Raw genomic sequence first — 19,660 nt, forward strand, 5'->3', positions numbered from 1 at the left:
CATTCCTCCAAATGGTCTGCTCCTTAACAGGTTGCTGTATTATAGAGCTGATGTAACCCGAGTGCCAAACAAAGCAAACAGAGAAGTCTCCACTTCATATCTCACCTGGGCCATGAACTTCCTGGATCAGCTGAGCCAAGCTGCTTTCCTTGTCTTAGCTTGTCCCTCATCTGTAACATGGAAGATGGCAACTCTGACCTTTCTTTCAGAGCTCTTGTAAAGACTTCTTGCATAACGCATTGCAAAATGTGCTACAGCAATGCAAAGTGTAGTGTGACTGCCTCCTCCAAGCAGAAGTTGAAGGACAGAACACCTGGGTTCTATCCACCAGCACAATGTGGATAGACTTTCTTTCTAAGGGTTATCAAGTGGCAGGTGCAGGGCCAAATCCACTCCCACCATTTACCAGTGAAGAGGCAGAACTGTGGGTCTAGCTGGCAGTGACAGTGGGTGTGGACACAGGACTAATCAACAGCAGCCAGCAGGGCACGAGGAGGGGAACAGGGTTGACCCGCTCTCTGCTGTACCCTCAAAGTGACTGTCCAGCCCAGTAGAAGTAGTCCCTGACATGGGAAGCAGTAGCAGAAAGACGGGGGCTTCTAGCCTAACAATAATTCACTAGAAGTGAGAGAGACAGCGTTCAGTTTGAATGTGTGAAAGAGAACTGTTCTCATTATTTGGTAGAAACAAGTCAGGGAAATGATCTGTGAAGCAGTGCCACAGATTCTGTGGCAGGGCAACATTCTAGGTTGGCATCTCTGCTTGTTATAACCTGTAGATGGGGGAGAAGAGGCCCGGCTTCACACAGAAAGGACGACCATTACCATACGGTGTTACAGTTTTCATTTATTGACACGTGTGGGGAGGGGAAGCATGACGGAAACAACCCCCCACCAGTCCCCACAAGAACCACAAGAACAATCTCCAGCTCTGAGCAACACGGCAAAGCAAATGTTCAGTCTTAGAGGAATACAAGGGCAGGTGGTAGAGGGTGTGGAATAGAGGAGGAGGGCAACTGACCTTGCTGACCCCCCCTGCTTTCCCCACCAATATCTTTTAGGGAACATTAGGGGATAGCCCATCCCCCCGCCGTGTGGGGCACCCCTGAGCTGCACCCAAAGAAGCAACTTTATTTCGGACTGGGTGCTGCAACTGTGCTAGGGAGCCCAGTTTTTCCCTGGGGAAAGGGGCAAGTAGCGACGGATCTGTGAAGATAAAGCAGAGCACCTGATGAATCCAGGAGGCCTTGGCTGCTCCTGGCTGGTCCCAGCTGACTCTCTCTTTCCCTAGAATCTACCAGCACCTTGTCTAACTGGCCCAACTGAAAAACAAAACACTAATCAGCAAGAGGTAAAGACAGACGTAGCATTCTCAGAGCAGGCTCTTGCCCCACCGGGCAGCCCCAGCTAAGCAACTCATGCCAACAAGTCAAATGCTGGATTGGCCAGTGGCTTCCTACTGCAAGGCAATGTGTCAACCCCACATCCTTGCCCCATGCCTTGTACGTGAAGCAGACCTGTCCGCCTCTTATGGTTTTGTTACTTGTGGCAGCACTGCCCATGTGCTGAGGATTAGATGTGTCCTTCCTTCATCTTAAAAAAAGGAAACACAACCTCAACGGTTGTTGTTTTTTAATGGCTACAAAACTGCTTCAGAATGTGGAGGTGTAAGTTGGAGATATTCTGGGTACTTGCAAATTGGTGCTCATCACAGCTGACTTCTCCCTGGTTCAAACTGAACCATGCTAAGAAAAACCCTACAGAATCCCCACCCCCCACCCCAAAATGTGCACCCCGTGACAGAAAAGTATAAGTTAGTTTGGAGACAGTGAGGCTGCTACAAAACACCAGCACCCGTCTTTAAAATGTTACATCTGTCTTCACCGCCTGGAGCCCAACTCCCAAGGTCCCCCCAATGTCTATCAAATGGCACCTCCCTGTCTCAGGATTCCTGGCGGCTGCTTTTTTACGATTTCCCGTTCCACTATTCCCACACAGCTACTGTGGGGTCCCTCTGCTCCACCGGATCTTCTCTGCTCGGCAGCTACCACGTTGTTACTCTCACAGGGAGAAGAAAGAGTCTCAAATCCATCTTGGAATCCCCCTAACGGGTTATAGGGAAGGGTGTCTTTTTCAGCCCCTCCACCAACACAGCATCCTCTCCCCCGCCCAAAGCCATCCAGGGCTCTCGCTGGGCTCTACAGCCAACATGGAAGGAAGTGTGGTGAGTAACACAGCAGGGTTGTGAGGGCTTCACCAGCCTTAAGGGGGAGGCGGGCTTTGGTCCCAGGCAGCAGGGCAACTTCAAACCCTGCTAAAAGCAGGCTGGACAGTGGCTGACTTGACGTGACTCCTGGGCCCCTCAGGGCAGAGATGTCCCCAGAAGGGGGAGCAGGAAATGAAAGGGCACGCCCACCTCTTGGGTGAGGGTACTGGCGCAGCGTCATGGCTGTGAAGCTGCATGCAGGAGGGTAGCTCATGCAAAGGGCAGCGGCCCAGGCTCTCCAGGCACCTGCGGGTGGCAAGAAATGGGTTAAAGACAGGCCATTTCTGTGATAATAAGTCCCTGCCCTTCCAGGACTCCCAGGACAAAGCAGCCCCATCTTCTGGAGCCCTGGTCCTGGATAAGACCTTCTTGCGCCCACTGAGACTGCCCCTCCTTCCCATTGCTATTTGCCCTGCAGCCTATTTCTGTATGCTGCCCATGCCTTAGTCCCAGCTACTAGGTTTCCTTGTGCACTGTGCTTGCAATAATGAAACATGGCAGCCAGGACTAGGCTGGGTTGCTAGCAGTCCCTAGAAGCAGTCACTCTCAGAGAGCAGCCTGTAGAGTGAACCAAATTGCGCTCTCTCTCTCGCTCTCTGTGCACAATTCAGCTGAGTTAGCCGTGCCCTAGTGGATCCCTCCTGCACATCACTGCCACGGCCATCCCCCCACCTCATTCCTCCCTCCCGGGCTCTAATCATGCCACAAAACCAATGAGCAGGAAGCAGAAAAACCTACCTATGGGGGCAATGTACCCCTTACAGTGGTTCTCAACCTTGGGTCCCCAGATGTTTCTGGCCTACAACTCCCATGATCCCTAGCTCACAGGACCAGTGGTCAGGGATGATGGGAGATGTAGGCCAAAAACATCTGGGGACCCAGGGTTGAGAAAGGCTGCTTTTTCACAGAATTGTAGAGTTGGAAGGGACCACAAGGGTCATCTAGTCCAACCCCCTGCAATACGGGAATTGCAGCTAAAGAAGCCCTGACAGTTGACCATCACCTTAAAAAAATCCAAGGAAGGAGAGTCCACCCCCTTCTGCAGGATGCCCTTCAACTCATCTCCCCCTGACGCTTCATTGCAAAACGCAGGCCAAGCAGGCAGAGAGCGGCAAGGGTGGTCTTGTGAGTATGGCTCTCAGGCTTAGTCCCTCCCCACAACTGCATAGCTTTTAATTACATTCCTGCCCTGGTGCTTTTAAAATAACACTGACAAGCAGAAATAAAAGGAAAGGCCTTGCTTGCTTAGCTTCCACGCTAAGAGAAGCCACCTTTGCTTAATTTCTGCATATCCAGCGACTGGTAAGGAGTATGGGGCAGTGAGCAGAAAGAAGTGAGAGATCTGCCCCCCCCCAGCCCCCAGCTGGCAAAATGCTCTTCTATCACACGCACCTCTCTGGTCACCATTTCCCATGATGCGCTCCAGAAGTGGTCTCTCCAATTTCCTCGCCCTCCGCACCAGGTCCATGCTTGGTGATGTGGCGCAAGAAGGATGTGGCATTGAATGCTCGCTGTAAGAATGGAAGTGTGAAAAAGGTTGCCAGCTTAACAGAAAACTGCCCAGCCTGAAGCAGCAGCTTGGTCTGCAGAAATTAGCAGGGGAAACTCTTCTGCAGTGGTGGGAAACTTGGTAGTGGGGAAAGCCCTCCCGTCAGATGCCAAGGAGATAAATAACTATACAACTTTTAGAAGACATCTGAAGGCAGCCCTTCAGGAGTTTTTAATGTTTGAAGTTTTATTCTGTTATAACAATACTACTACTACTACTACTACTATTATTATTATTATTATTATTATTATTATTATTATTATTATTATTGCAGGTCATGCTTTTAATGAGGCCCACAAGTACATTCTGGCCATGTCACAAAAACCCATCCTACACCTGCTATCAGGTGTGGAGCAGAGGTTTGCAGGGACCCTAGAACCACTTCCTTTAAATTAAGCAATGCAGAAAGACTGCAAACCCTTCTCCACCTTGGGTTTAAGTTAAACATTCCTCTTTACCTTCCATTGACTGCGAGCAAAGTTTTTCTGGATCTGCTCACACACAGAGCCATGAATGTCTTTCTCCAAAGCCGTGTCCCCAGAGATCCTGAAATACATAACAGGCAGGGTAATTATCTTTCGTTAGATAATTTTGCCTTGGTGTCATCACTGGTCTGGGACTGGTCTAGCTCAACTGATGCACATCTCACTTTCTGGCCACTTCATATTCGCATGTGTGAAAATCTTGGTGCCCTGGTGTCTATGGTTTAACGTGGTACTGTACACGTATAAACTGTGAAAGACGTGGAGCAGAGGAGAAAAGCAGGATTTATCATGAGGCTTTGGTGTGCAATCTTGCTACCTATTCATTCCAGACAGAACAATTTTCAGAGACCACTTAAGGTACTGAATTAAAGTACTCAGTACTAGGCCTGCAGGCGGGACTAAGCTCCAACAGAATACAGAAGGTTGTGGAATCAAAGCAATACACTACAGAACAGGGGTGCCATCTGGGGCCGGGGCCGAGGCCCCCCAAAAATGTCAAGGCCCCAGTGGGCCTCCCCATGGCTGCAACAGGCCCCAGTGAGCCTCCTCCGCCACATGACGTCACATATGCCTCTGGCCCCCCAAAAGTTGGGCGGAACCCAGCATGTGTGCTACAGAAGTGCAATCTATTGTTTTCCTTCCTGTTACAATCACATTGATCTAGTGGAGCCTCACCACTGTTTTGAAGAAAAGCAAAGCTTGGTAAAGAATATTCTGAGTGGACGAGGAAGTGCTTAACCTTCTTCCCGCTGCTCTTCACTTTAAATTCCCTCACCAGCTGGCCCCTCCCCAACCCAAAGTGCATTTTTAGTCCATTGGCAGAAAAGCCACGAGAACGGAGAATTTAGGGAGAAGAAAGAGCAAGCATGGAAGGGTTAGAGTGCCCCCTTCCTCACTGCTGCTCTCCACACCATCTTTCCCTTTCCCAAAGAGGTGTGTGTGTGTGTGTGTGTGTGTGTGTGTGTGTGTTACACATACATACACACTAAAGGGCCATTGCTGATAATATGGGAACACCAAAAATGGGGGCAGCTTGGCTCATGAAACAAAACACCGTATTGTTCTAATGCAGTATTATGTATGTATCTTTGTCATACAGTAGTACCTCGGGTTAAGTACTTAATTTGTTCCGGAGATCCATTCTTAACCTGAAACTGTTCTTAACCTGAAGCACCACTTTAGCTAATGGGGCCTACTGCTGCTTCTGTTCTCATCCTGAAGCAAAGCTCTTAACCTGAAGCACTATTTCTGAGTTAGCGGAGTCTGTAACCTGAAGCGTATGTAACCCGAGGTACCACCGTATCTCCCAAACTCTTCTTCACCACACAACAGAAATGCCAGCAGTGGGCAAAATTATTTCCTTCCCCTTCCCACCAAGACCTTTGCAGACCGCCCCCCCCCTCAGGTGGGACTTACCAGGGGTGCTGCAGGGCCTGCTCACAGGTGAATCGCTTCTCAGTGTCCCGTTCTAGAAGGTGTCGGATAAAATCTTTGGCTGTGTGGAAACAAAGGGGCAAGCCTCACAATTTAATCAGAAGGTTGTTGCCTGAAGTGTCGCCCTGGCAACCCAAGGGGCACATGCCCTTGGCATGGCTGCACTCACTTTCTTGGTTGCTGAACCACCATTTTGTCGGTTTGAGGCAAGGAAAAGAGGGCTACCCTTATGCTATTCATATAATCAGTTATCAGTAATCAATATATTCACATATGCTCACACATAATCAGGGCTTACAGTATTTTTATAATCCATTTTGAATCAAAGGAAAGCTTTTGCCTTAGCTAACTGCAAACTGCTTGGAACAGCAACTTTAGAACCGACCTTTCCCCTAGAAACATCCTTGTACCCTGAACAAAGGGGAAGACATGAATCAGAGACACAGGTACAAAATCCCCCTCAAATGCAGGCTAAAATAATCCACAGAACAGAAAGGACCAAACCACAAAAACTCCAAAACTCCCTGTTCTGTCAGAACTGGGGGAAAGGTCAGATTGTGCATCATTGCGCATCATTTGTGCAGACAACGGAAAGCAGAAGTTAGGAGTAGAACTCTGCGCTTGACCAGGAGCTGGGAGCATGGCAAGAAGCACGCTAATTGGCTAATTTTCGCTGGCGTTCGTGACTGTCTCATGATTGTCTCATGATCTGTGATTTGCTGTGATTTGCTCAGGTATAAAGACCTCAGGATTTGTGTTTCTCGGGGTCCCAGTCCTTTTGGAAAAGATTCCAACTGGGTCCTTATTGCTCAGCAATAAAACCTCACCTTCTCTTTCTCCAAAAGGCTGTGTCTGCCTGATCCTTGTTCACTCTAAGTGGGTACCTACTTTACTTTCACGTGCTACAGGTTAATGTGGTAGGCTGAGGAAAAGTGCAGGGAGCAGTAGTGATGCTGTTCCCTTTTGTTGTTGGCAATGGACAACAATTGCCAGTTATCTGAAAAGCTTACTGTTAAGATGGATCCCTAGTTCTCAGTGACATAGTAGCTCTGCATCTACATTTTTACCACCTCAGACAGTTATTGTAATACTCTTCCATACAAACCTCTCACTCCACACAGAAATCCACCACTTAAGGAAGAAAGATTCCACCCACCTCTTTTTCTCCAACAAGTTATATTACTGTAATTGGGTGGGGTTTTTTCAGTGTTTCATTTGTTTACAATATTTCTGTTTTTATTTGTTCTAACCATATAATAAACTTCGATTTAGGCTTCTGGCCAACATTACCTCTGCTTTTGAAAACTTAATCAATTTCTTAAGCATTTTGATTATGAATTGTTTTTGTTTACTATTTGGGGCATACAGTGAGGCAAATGTATACTGTTTCCTATCCAATGTCTCTCTAATCAACAAAATTCTTCCATTTGGGGTCTCCTAATAAGTTTCTAACAAAATAAACTCATTGAAGTAAAAATTATCACACTCCCTAAACTGGATGCAGAGGAAGGCTGGCCAAAGTAAGATGGTTTTCATGGTCTATGATCTTGCCTGAAGTGGAAAGCCTTCCTCTAAAAGAGTTATCCACTGAGACATTTCCTTTATGTAGATCACCATTATATGGACCATTCTACCTCCAGCTGCCCCTTTTATTGTGCTCATAAGGCTACGGGCAGGTAGGGTCATAGTTCATCCTGCTTTCAAATGTTTGGGGTGCTCAGACTACTTCACTCACAGTCAGTACATTCCCTGTGACTTTCTGCTCAGCTTAAAGTATTTTCATACTGCCCCACTCCCTTCTCACGCTTTTATTTTTCCTTCATAACCATTTCTTTCCTGCCTTCGTTTTTCCATGTTTCTCAGCAGTTCCGTGTGGCATCTTGCAGCTGTCTACTGGTGCTGCCTAGTTGTCACACCACGGCCAGATCTGCCAGCCGCCACTGCCTTGCAATGAACCCAAAATCCACGGCGAGGCTTTGCTTTTTTGCTTGGCATGGAAACCCCTTCACCAATGCAATGCTATCTTCCTCCTCCTCATTTTCTTACTGCCCTCTTTGAAGCCTCCTGGGGGTTCCAAGTTTAATAGCACCAAGATTTACGCTGCTGCTTTTTGACTAGCTGCTGTGTTGTCATAATATATAAATAGTCTGGACTGAAACACCCACAGGACTCTTGCAGCTTTGAAGTAACAGCTCAGATACATCTCCGTGGTGTCGCCAATGAGAGATCCTACAAGATGGCCCTCTGTCTGTCTTGTATCTAATTTCCCACAAAGACTGAAGTTAAAACATGAAGGACTGATTTATTTTGGTAAACCTCACAACAATATAAGATTGTTGTGTTATTAACATATGGTTATTAAAACATCTGGTTTCGGGCAATACCTCCCTGGACTGATCAGGTTGGCTCTGTTGTATTTCTATGTAAGTTATGCTAATTATTTCTCAGTTTTCATAAATGAGTGTTTGTCCTCTTTTTGGAGGATATGTTTTCTCTCTCTTTTTGCTTACGTATTAGTAGTGACTCTATAGGTGGCCCTCCCTATGCCCCCCCCCAGGCCCTCCTCCCGCTTCCACTCACCTGACTCAGAGATATCATCCCAGTATGGAGAATCAAACTCATACTCAGCTTTCAGGATCTGGTTGAAAAGCTCAGAGTCGTTCTCATCATAGAAAGGGGGATAACCGCAGAGCCTGCAAGGAGCAGCAAAGGGCACTGAATCAAAGGCCTGCACAGAGGCCGCTACCCGTGGTAAGATGCAAGAGGTTGTCCAGGTGAGAAGGCAGAGAAAGATACGCACAAGATGTAGGAGATGACGCCAAGCGCCCAGGAGTCCACGGCTTTTCCGTACGGTTTCTGCTCCAGGATCTCAGGGGCTGTAGAGGACACAATGGGCAAGAGTGAGGGGAGGGCATGGTGCTGCTATGGTGTGTGCCCCATCTTCAATTCCACCTCTTTTAGCAGGGGGGCACAACCTGCAGCCCTCCAGATGTTTCTGGACTACAACTGCCATCAGCCCCAGCCAGCATAGCCAGTAATCAGGGATGATGGGAGGTGTAGTCCAACAACATCTGGAGGGCTACAGGTTGTGCATCCCTGCCTGACAGTGTAGCAGCACACACAGGGCCCCCCCTCCCACAAAATGTTTCTTGAAAGGTGCTGTTGCTCTTGCTACAGGGAACCAGGCAGAGGGCCTTCTCGGTAGTGACGCCCACCCTGTGGAACGCCCTCCCATCAGATGTCAAAGAGATAAACAACTACCTGACATTTAGAAAACATTTGAAGGCAGCCCTGCTCAGGGAGGTTTTAAATGTGTGACACACTGATGTATTTTTAATCTTTGTTGGAAACCGCCTAGAGTGGCTGGGGAAACCCAGCCAGATGGGCAGGGTACAAATAATAAATTATTATTATTATTATTATTATTATTATTATTATTATTATTATTATTATTGCAGCCCCCGCTTCCTCTAACTTAGTAGAACCCTCCCATTTGTGACTACGCTCCCTCTTTTGTACAAATAACGTTACCCCTGAGTGCATACGGAATTAGTGTCTCTGAGCAAACGCAACCTGACCGCCACACAGTTAGAATTAAGGGGCAGAGCTTCCTTCCGTGACAGACAGCAGGGCTCTCCCTGCCACCCCACCCAGATCTGAGCCCAGGCATCTCTCCAGAATTCAGAGCAGCCTTTCACCCTGTAGGCAATATCCAAGAACATTGCCTGCCTGCTGCCAAGTGTCATACTGGGCCTCTGTTGTCGACTGTACCTGTTCACAATTCACCCCTGTGTGCTCACGTAGCACTGTGACCCTGCACAATTAAGGGCCAGCGGCCTTAGCTAGGTCACCCCCAACCCACCCACTTCTGAATCACTCCAGTTGGGAGAATCTGAGGGATTACAAAACAGGGTTGTGTGTATGCTGACATTCCGTAGGGGCACAGAAACACCTCCAAATTTGCCACCTGGAAACCTCAGCTTTTGTCTGGTAATTAATTAAAAGGCAGCAGCATGAATACTTATGAAAAACATGCATGGAAGTGTAAACCTAATGACTGGCAAAGATTCAAAAGCCATGGGTGTAAGATTGCCAGGGGCAGTGGCGTAGCACTGTTTGCCAGCGCCTAGGGTGGGTGCGTGCGCACGCGTGGCAGACAAGTGTAGGACCAGGGCATGGAGAGTGAAGGCACCTTGGCCCCCACTGCCTCTGGGCAGGTACTCATGTGCCAGGCAGGGACGGGGCATGGGTAGGGGCACACACTACGCCACTAGCCAGGGGTCATGGGTACAGCCTCCGTGCCCTGTAATTGTTGCTTGCAATATCCTCAGTGAATAGTAGCAGCAGAAAAAAGGTTACATAATTTTATATAGATTGTAGAATTCAGGTTATCATGGCATTTTTTTAATTTTTTTTTAGCATAGAGAATTCTTCACCTCAAGATTATGTCTATACACATGGGCAGTATTTTTGGAAGCTCTGCCAATGGAACAGTGTTTTGCTTATGTATACTTTGTTACCTCAATCCCTCCACAAACCCCACAACATCCATACTTCAGGCATCCATCTGTATATTATCTGCCCTAGAAAGAGCAGCCAGCCAGACCATTTTTGCAGCTTGCCATAATTAAATGAAGAAAGGCAAAAGCAGATGAATTTCGCCTTTTACTTGCAGAGGCACCCTCCATCTCACTGCTCCCACTCAGCTTACAATGCCCACCTCCCCCATGCCACACTCACCCACGTAGCCAGGGGTACCACAAGCTGTGGACATGATCCCATCAGCCTCAATCTTGGACAGCCCAAAGTCTGTAATCATAATCTTGGCATCTTCAAACGGAGTAGCATAGAGAAGGTTTTCAGGCTGTTTGGGGTGTAGCACAAAATTGGGTTACCTGCATATTAGTTCCATTTCTCCTTTCTCCTAAGCAACCCAACTGATGGACTAGCAGACATGCCTTCCTTTCAAAGGAGCCCAAGGTGACAAACAAAATAGTAAAACATGGCTGACTGTCCATCCCACTGGCCTACTTTGGCCTGAGCCCTTTCCCCCCAAACCATGGCCAGCGGCTGGCTGCACACCTGGCATAACATCTGATGCCAGGTGAGGGGCAACTGGAGACATGGCTCCCAGTGCACAACTGGGAGCCTTAAAGTGCACTTCCAATTGTACGAGAGGCTTCTTGTGACCACCAGTCAGCTGGTGAGAGCAAACCAGCTGGGATCAGTTTCACTACAAAGTTCCCTAGCCAGCCCCAACCCAGAAAAGAAAGCCATAGCTTGAAGTCAGTGCCCATCATCAGCTGACAGGCACTTCCTTCAAGCTCACTGGGCTGCACTGCATTATTGAATCCCCCATGAACTCTGTAGCCAGCCAGTCCCTGAAGGGGCTCTTTGCCTGCTCCTCCTGAAGGAGCGTCTCCACCCCCATCGTTCTGCCCAGATGCTGAGGTCCAGCGCCAAGGGCCTTCTGGCAGTTCCCTCACTGCGAGAAGCAAAGCTACAGGGAACCAGGCTGAGGGCCTTCATGGTAGTGGCGCCTGCTCTGTGGAACGCCCTCCCACCAGATGTCAAAGAGATAAACAACTCCCTGACATTTAGAAGACATCTGAAGGCAGCCCTGTTCAGGGAAGTTTTTAATGTGTGACATTTTAATGTATTTTTAATCTTTGTTGGAAGCCGCCCAGAGTGGCTGGGGAAACCCAGCCAGATGGGTGGGGTACAAATAATTTATTATTATTATTATTATTATTATTATTATTATTATTATTATTATTTGCAAGTTTCTTTCTCCTGCTCCAGAAGGTAGGACACAAACCAATGGATGCAAGTTATAGGAAAGGAGATTCCAGGAAGAACTTTCTGATGGCAAAAGTTCTTTGACAGTGGAACAGAAGGTTGCGGGCTCCCCTTCCTAGGAGGTTTTCAAGCAGAGGTTGGATGGCCATCTGTCATGGATGCTTTAGTTGAGATTCCTGCATTGCAGGGGGTTGGACTAGATGACCCTCGGGATCCCTTCCAACTCTACAATTCTATCTACAAATATTAGATTCCTCAAGCAAAAACATGAGGCAGTTGTACCAAGAGTTCAGCCAGTGGGCTTCATGGGTGAGGAGGGATTTGAACCTCCCCCATCAAAGTCTGGTTTTTGCCACTAAACCCAACTAGCATGTGAACCAAGGACTGTCCCCACACAACTTCTTTCTCCATCAGCTTGAGAAATAACAGAGGCCCCTCGCACCACCTGCTACTCTAACCCACCAAATGCACAACTTGCGCAGGCCTATCAAGCCGAGTGCAGTCCATCCAAGTTCTCCAATGAACCTCCCATTTTTGCAGTTCACCCGCAGGTGCAGAAAACGGTGGGGAGGAATGTGACCTGGCCGGCAGGCCTATGTGGCTCATGTGCTGCATTCGGCTTGGTGGCTCACAAGTTCTGGAAGCCCCCCAGGAGTGAAAATGAATTCCTATGGAAGTGTGAGCAGCGACTATAGCCTTTCCTCCCTCCCTGCTTTATTCATTTATTAGTAGCACTTGAATTCCACCCAACAGCCAAGCTCTCTGGGCTGGTTGCAAACAATAACACTTTAAAACACAGCAAAAGGACAGAAAACAAATCAGCAGCAGAGAATAAAACAACACAGAAAATACACAACATCACTAGCTATACACAACAGGTTTAAAACTAAGTAGATTTAAAAAATTCAGTTTCAAAGCCTGAGAAGATTAAAATGTCTTCGTCTGGCACCCAAGAGACCACATGCTCACCAACCCCACACCTGACATCATGCATAGCACCCCCACTCCTGCCCCAGACCATCCCAGGGCCCTCTGTGCTCTCACCTTGAGATCCCGATGAACAATGCCCAGATCGTGCAGGTAGTTCACTGCCTCCAGCACCTGCCGGATGAGCTGGCTGGCATCCTTTTCAGTGTAGTAGCCCCGCTCAATGATGCGGTCAAAGAGCTCTCCTCCTGTCACGCTGCAAACCAGAGACAGGTGGCTTACCTCCAGGCCCCATCTACATTTCAAGCAGGAGGCCCCTGTTCGCCTCACAAAGCTGCAATTCCCTGAGTTTCTTGGGAAGAGGGATTGATTGTTAAGCCATATGGGGAATTATAGCTCTGTGTGGGAAATGGGGGGCCTCCTAACAACACCTGGCACCCTTAACAAACTACAATTCCCATCATTCTTTGGGGGAAGCCATGACTGCTCAAAGTAGTGATATGGCTTTAAATGTGCAGTGCAGATGGTGCCCAAATATTAAACTGCAGGTCCAGTTAACTCCCATAAATGAAATGCACGGATTGGGAGGGAGATAAGTGATCTTGTCTTTTATATAAAGCAACAGAATGTCTTGGGCCAGCCCAGATCCAGGTGTTCTATCATCTAACTCCCCCTACAAAAATTACCTTCTGCAATACTTTCTTTTGCAGATTTTGCCTGCCCTTCCCCAATAACAAGAGTCAAGACTGGTATATTCTGAGACGCTTAAGCCAGGGGTGCCCAAACTTTTTTCAAAGAGAGCCAGATTTGATGAAGTGAACATGCATGAGGGCCGACCAATGTTGTTGAGCTTTTTTAAGGATTTTATCCCAAAGTTTTTTAGCTATTTTTTGGATTACTGCCATGGGGGCCAGATTAAATTGACCAGCGGGCCGGATTAGGCCCCCGAAATGGACTTTGGACATGCCTGGCTTAAGCGATCCTAATGGGCCGAGATCCTCCAACACAGCACTTCCTCTCTCCCGTCGTCAGGTCTCTCTTCAAAGGCCGGCTTCTGCATTAAACCCTGGCCGAAGCCCCTTGGCTCTCATCTGCAGCAGTACTAAATACCTGTAGCTGCATGTGCTCCATCAGCCCTTGAACTACCTAACCCAGTGTCACACCTGCCACTCCCAGCCAATTCAGAAAGGACTAGCCATCTCCAAGACACCCTGGGGACACCCCTGAATAGCACAAGGGACTTCTACTCACAGCTGCATGGTCAGGTACAGGTGAGTGGGGCTCTCATGAATGTCCTCCAGAGCCACAATGTTCTCATGCTGAATCCTGCAGTGCCAGTGAGATTAAACAGAAACTAAGAGATGGAGGAGTAGGCATGAGTCAGAAAACCCTGGCTTCTCCCCTGGCTGTGAGACAGGCTTGTGTCTAGAACATAATACAGTCAAGGGTCTACATGCAAGGCTTGAGAGTGCCGTGGTGAGTCCAGCTGGACTTGGACTGGGGAGACCCAAATTCAAATTAGGGTGTCTCAGATGCCAAAGAGGAAAGGGCTCCCTCTGAATCTTTAACATGGGTGTAGAAGAGGGAATTTCAACAGATTTAGCTTGCATGACAAGCTAGTTCAAATCCCCAATCAGCCACAAAGTGAGCGAGGTGACCTTGGCCAGTCACTGCCTCTCAGCCTAACCCACCTGGGATGGAGGGGGAAAAGAACCTGAGCTCCTTGGAGGAAAGTTAAGAAATAAATGCAATTTATAAACAATATTGCAAGATGTTGAACCTGCGGTTAGTTGCTCAAAAACCAAGAGACCCAGTGTATAGAAAATGCTTGGGGGTGGTGGTTAAAAGTCTAACTGAAAGCCACATTCTCTGACCCAAAAGTGGGAGATCCTAGATCCCCAATCCCAGATCTGTAGGGACTAGATTTTAGTCACTCAGGGAAAGGTTCTCTGTACATGCTTTGAGGCACATAATAAAACTAACATTATCACCATTGGTTGAACAGAGTTGAACCCCAGTAATGAAAGCAGATTCTGAGGATGCATTTTATATTCCAGAAGGAACATGAATATATCTAGGTATCTATCTCTACACACACACACACAGTTACTTACTTTTTGAGAACAGCAATTTCATTCTCCACTGCTGCTTCCTTGCCCCGCAGAGCTTTCTTGGGAATACATTTGAGAGCTACAAGGCGTTGGGATCCATGCTCCTGTGCCAAGACCACCTCTGAAAAGGCCCCTCTGTCAGAAAAGGGCAGCAGGAGGATCAGAGAGAGGCAGAATAAACCCACCTGTCTGCACGCGCGCGCGCACACACACACACACACACACACACGTGCACCTCCCTCAATGCCACAGAGCTGTTTTCCCATGTGGCACGCTTTACCCTAAAAAGGTGTTCCTCATAAAAACATAAAATCCAGAGTCTAAATTTACCTAACTGCACCACTGGCTATAATATTTTCAGTAAAGATGCAGGCAGCCATTATGGTCTGGCCAGGGATGGTGGGATAATCAAAACAGCTGCAGTAGCCCTTGACAACCCAATCCTATATGCATGTTTACCCAGAAGTGAGTTTCACTGAGTTGGCTCAGCGAGACTTATTCCCAGGTAAGTGGTTACAGGATTCCAGCCTAAAAGATGTAAAATAGCGAATCAGCTTTTAAATGTCACAGATTGTCTCTCTCACTTTCTCACAGGAAGCCCTTAGCATTTGTTTGTTCCCAGTCCAAAAAAACTGCTCAGCTTGCATCGTACTGGTGCTGGAAACAACAGGAAAAACAGTTAAGAATTTCACTACTAAATTAAATCAGATGTGGGTTCCTTTTAGTAGGGCAAATGACCCAAGTGTTACCAAAATGCACAAGAGGAATAACTTTTTGAGAGTTACTGCAAGTGCTCACAGCGGGATCCTGCTTCTTCATCACATGGGAAACAGATTTGCACAGCTCTGTTTACTGCTTGACATTTCATGGTCTGATGGTCCTTAGATAAATGTGTGAGCTGCCTCCAGCGAAAGGGTTTCTAAACCGACATCTAGCAACATCCCAGTTCACTCGCAATCACTGGATGCTACAGAGAAAACAGCTGACGAGTTTGCATGTGTGGACCCAGGCCTGCGGCTTCCCCTGCTCAGGCAGAATAAGTGGTTTTTTGTGGAGTGGTGGTGATTACATGCCCCTTCTGTTTTTCTAAAAATAATATTTATTACTTTTAAAACTTACAAAAAAGAAAGAGAAGAAAAAAGACAAAAAGGAAAAAAAAACAAGAAAGGGAAAAAACAATACAATACAATATATAAACAATACAAAACACAACATTGACACATTGACCTAAACAAAACAAAACAAAAACAAATGGCACCTATTTCTACCCCATTCTACTCCACATTCTACTGCACTGAAAACCCAAAAAGGGGGGGGAGAGATTTGTACACTCAGTTAGGGAAGAGTTAACTTTGTGTCTGCTCTCACTCCCCCACTTCTGATTCCCTGGACTCTTGGTCTATTATTGTCCCATACACGTCAGACATGTGTGAGAGCCGCCCCCCCCAGTTCAGCCAATAGGATGACAGCATGCAAATGAAGTGCATCAAGCTGCGCCATTCCTGAGGTGTCTCTGCAGAAAGAGACACCCTGCAGTGGGGGACAGGTGCCCAACTGCTGGAGCAGCAGAGGAGATGGGGCAGGACCAGGGGGCTAAGAGAAGGGCAGGTTGAGAGTGGCAGATTGAGGGAGGCATCATGTTGGGCTTGGAACTAGGAAGGTAAGGTGTGAGCTGCCAGCACTATCACCCCTATCACAGCCACCCCTATCACCATTCCCTGCCCAGTGGTGCCATCAGAACAGGATTTTGGGGCTCTGCTCAGCAGAATGACAGGAGGGTGCCCAAACACAGCAGAGCTGCCTTTAAAAATTCTGAAATACGTGGTCTGCCTTACCCATCCCAATAGCTCCACCCTTAAGACCATGAGGTCTGAAATCTAAAATTACCTAAGGGCACCACTACCCATGGGAAAGGCTAATTTTGCTTATGTTGACAACGTTTAAAATGAGTACTGATTTGAGAAGGGCTTTGAGGAATGGCAGAACAAAACCAAAGTTTATCCCCATGAGAGAAGCCCTGTAGGTTCAGATCAGTTGGCCAGGGATTCGGCTGGGAGCAGAGGGAGAAAATGATGTTAAGGTGGGTGGGAGGAAGAGAGGACGTTACTTTGCCATCTGGGGCTGATGGGATTTGTGGTCCAAAAGTTCTGGAGGGCACCAGGTTAAGGAAGTCTGCTGTGGCAGCAGAGAAGGGGCAGCTCAGAACATGGGGAGCAAAAGGGGGCTTTAAAATCAAGGAATGATGAGCAACAGGAAGCCTCAGTTCCCAATTGGGTGTCGTTGGCAGGACCCACATGGCACAGAGTGTCCCACACAGGTCTTCCATTAGCCGTTGTTAGTTCACTCACGTGCCCAGCTTCTCTTTGATGTCGTAGACACTGGTGATGTCCTCGACCTTTTTCTTCCAGCCTTTCCCGAGCGGCATTGCAGACAGCTACAGACGGGCAGCACAGGAATAGCTAGGCCCAGAGATGTCGGAAGGAACACGCACACAAAACAGATCACTGAAATGGGGTCAGCTCATTCCCACGGCTTCTTCGGCCGGAAACTTCAGAGATCATTCCTCTGTCATGAGATATAAAACATTTGTCGAATGTAGGGCCCAGTGCAGAGCCAGGTCAAGACACTTTGATGCCTGTGGCAGAAAATCCAAACAGCTCCCCTGCTCTGCATACAGATGTATTAATTTGGCTATGATCCACTCAGAAGTTCTCTGTTCAAGCTTTTCTGAAATGAACGAGATGGGAGGTTTCCCAGGGCGACATTGGGCACTTGGGATCCATGGAAGAGAGCCAGCTGCCTCCCACTCTGCCATCCTGAATGGTCCCCAAAATCTGCTGCTGGCCCTACCATTAGACAAAGCAAAGCAGCCATCTCAAGCAGCTGGTTTGGGGTATCATGAAAGGGCAGCAAATTGTTATTTTGTTCTAATTAATTTAATTGATTCACGTATTTCTACTGTCGAGGGAAGAAACAGGCACTTGTGAGATTTTCTCCCTCAGGTGCAAAAATAGTTTGCCTTGGGTCCAGGGGTGTAGGAAGGGGGGCGGTGGGGGCAGTATGCCCCGGGTGTCATCCCAGGGTGTGTGTGACAAAATCCCCCCTGGGTGGATCACCCTGCCCCCAGGTGCATGGCATATGCACCACTCCAGGTGCCCGAGTGGCTAGCTCCGCCGCTGCTTGGGTCCTATATGCATCTTGGCTTATGGGTGTGTGTGTGCCATTTGCTGCCGCTGCTTGGGTCCTATATGCATCTTGGCTTATGGGTGTGTGTGTGCCATTTGCTGCCTTGCCTCATTCACAAAAACGTTTTGGTCCAACCTGATTAGCAGCAGTTTCTGGGTCCCATCATGCCTAGCCCTGACCTGGTGCCAGGCATGGAATCCACCAGGGGAATCATAGAACTGTAGGGTTGGAAGGGATCCCGAGGGCCATCTAGTCTAACCCTTGAGGGGCCCTCTAGGTTGATACATGGGGAAGAATTTCTGGAAATGTCAGAAGCGGAGTCTCTCTCTTTCACACACACACACACACACCCCACTCCTCAAGAGTGCAAGCAGTTTTGGGTCCAAGCGGAAGAGCAACAGCACAGTATGCATCTATGGGGTAAGTAAGGGGTCTGCGTAAGTAATCCCTGATATTCCTTCACTCCTGACAGTTGGGGTTAGGGCTGGTTTAGGAGGCCAGAGTATATAAATAGGGTGCTCATGTGTCTTACTTTACAGAAGACCATCCCCTATTTGAAAAGCTTTCAGAGAACATGCCTCTGTATTTGAAGGTGTCCTCCACTTGAACAGCTTTCTGGTCCGAGTGGTTTAAAGATAAAGAGCCCTTAGAAGAGAGTGGAGGGAGAGGGCCTTGAGGTTGTCCATCTGCAGCACCTGGAAAGCAGACGGAGCAGGCCCACAAGTCTTCCCCACTATGGTGAGATTTATTATATTTTCATTTCTATTGTCATCATTATTTCCAAATTTGCATGTACATATATAAATTAGTTGTCTAAACCACAGAGCCTAGGGCTTGCTGATCAAAAGGTCAGCAGTTTGAATCCCTGTGACGGTGTGAGCTCCCGTTGCTCAGTCCCTGCTCCTGCCAACCTAGCAGTTCAAAAGCACAAAGTGCAAGTAGATAAATAGGTACTGCTCCGGCGGGAAGGTAAATGGCATTTCCGTGTGTTGCTTTGGTTCACTAGAAGCGACTTAGTCATGCTAGCCACATGACCCGGAAACTGTATGCCGGCTCCCTCGGCCAGTAAAGTGAGATGAGCACCACAACCCCAGAGTTGTTCGCAACTGGACCTAATGGTCAGGGGTCCCTTTACCTTTTATATAAATTAGGGTGTGCACATTTTTATGCAAAGTTCTTTCTTTCTTTCTTTCTTTCTTTCTTTCTTTCTTTCTTTCTTTCTTTCTTTCGTAATGAGTAACTGTCCAACACAAAAAGAATGCTGATTGTGTTTAGGATTCATCTCCTGACTATTTAGGAGACCATTCAACTGCTGTTATGGTCACATAAGCAAAAGTGGGGGGGGACAGAGAATAGCCATTTCATCCTGAAGAGTTTGTAGTCTCTTCTCCCCCATCACTGTGTAGCAACAGGCCACATAAAGACAGGGTTGACTACTTCTTTATTTGCCCTTGCACCTGTGCTATTAGTTCCTGCAGACATCAACAAGTAATATGCTGTGAAAAACATTGCTTGCTCATTTCTGCAGATCTCATGACTGCTAAATTGCAGAGGAGCAAGGCCAGGCTGCTGGGCGTTGTTTCTTCCAGGGGCTAGCTGGAAACCCTAGGCTAAAGACCTGAACAAAGAAAAACCAAGCATTTTGTAAATATAGGACCATTGCTTCCCCCTCCTCTAATAAATATGTAGGGTTATGCAGAAGTTGAAAATGAGAAATTAATGCCATACATTATAGCAGCAACTAGTTGCAGTATGTGGCAGCAACAGCAAAAGATAATTGACAATAAAATAATAGCTATGCAAAAAGATGAAGACAGATTATGTACAGGAAATGGCAGACAAAAATTATGTACAGTAAGTATTTGGAAATATGGTTTCCTTTTATTAATTTCCAGAATGAGAGA

The 19,660-nt window shown here is 47.5% G+C and overlaps 1 protein-coding gene across 1 annotated transcript; it reads right to left on the bottom strand.

Annotated features, from left to right (window-relative positions):
- Window positions 1–826: 826 nt before the first annotated feature.
- On the bottom strand, window positions 827–17,057 carry PNCK (pregnancy up-regulated nonubiquitous CaM kinase). Its single transcript, XM_081844555.1, has 11 exons — window positions 16,919–17,057; window positions 14,574–14,705; window positions 13,711–13,785; window positions 12,577–12,715; window positions 10,474–10,597; window positions 8,534–8,609; window positions 8,314–8,426; window positions 5,716–5,794; window positions 4,273–4,360; window positions 3,658–3,776; window positions 827–2,511 (listed from the first exon to the last, which is right to left on the bottom strand). The coding sequence occupies exons 1-10, from the start codon at window positions 16,993–16,995 to the stop codon at window positions 3,666–3,668; spliced, it is 1,014 nt and encodes a 337-aa protein (XP_081700681.1). The 5' UTR covers window positions 16,996–17,057; the 3' UTR covers window positions 827–2,511; window positions 3,658–3,665.
- Between the last annotated feature and the right edge of the window lie 2,603 nt (window positions 17,058–19,660).

The sequence above is a fragment of the Podarcis erhardii genome (assembly GCF_964252035.2).
Source record: "Podarcis erhardii genome assembly, chromosome: 17".
Lineage (NCBI taxonomy): Eukaryota > Metazoa > Chordata > Lepidosauria > Squamata > Lacertidae > Podarcis > Podarcis erhardii.

What these genes read in the sequence shown, in the direction of transcription:
- PNCK (XM_081844555.1), bottom strand. Translation starts at nt 16,995, where the DNA reads ATGCCGCTCGGGAAAGGCTGGAAGAAAAAGGTCGAGGACATCACCAGT. An exon ending in CTGTACCTGACCATGCAGCT is followed by an intron (nt 12,716 to 13,710) that starts GTGAGTAGAAGT and finishes TCTGGTTTGCAG; the next exon opens with CGTGACAGGAGGAGAGCTCT. An exon ending in GGATGATATCTCTGAGTCAG is followed by an intron (nt 5,795 to 8,313) that starts GTGAGTGGAAGC and finishes GTTTCCACACAG; the next exon opens with CCAAAGATTTTATCCGACAC.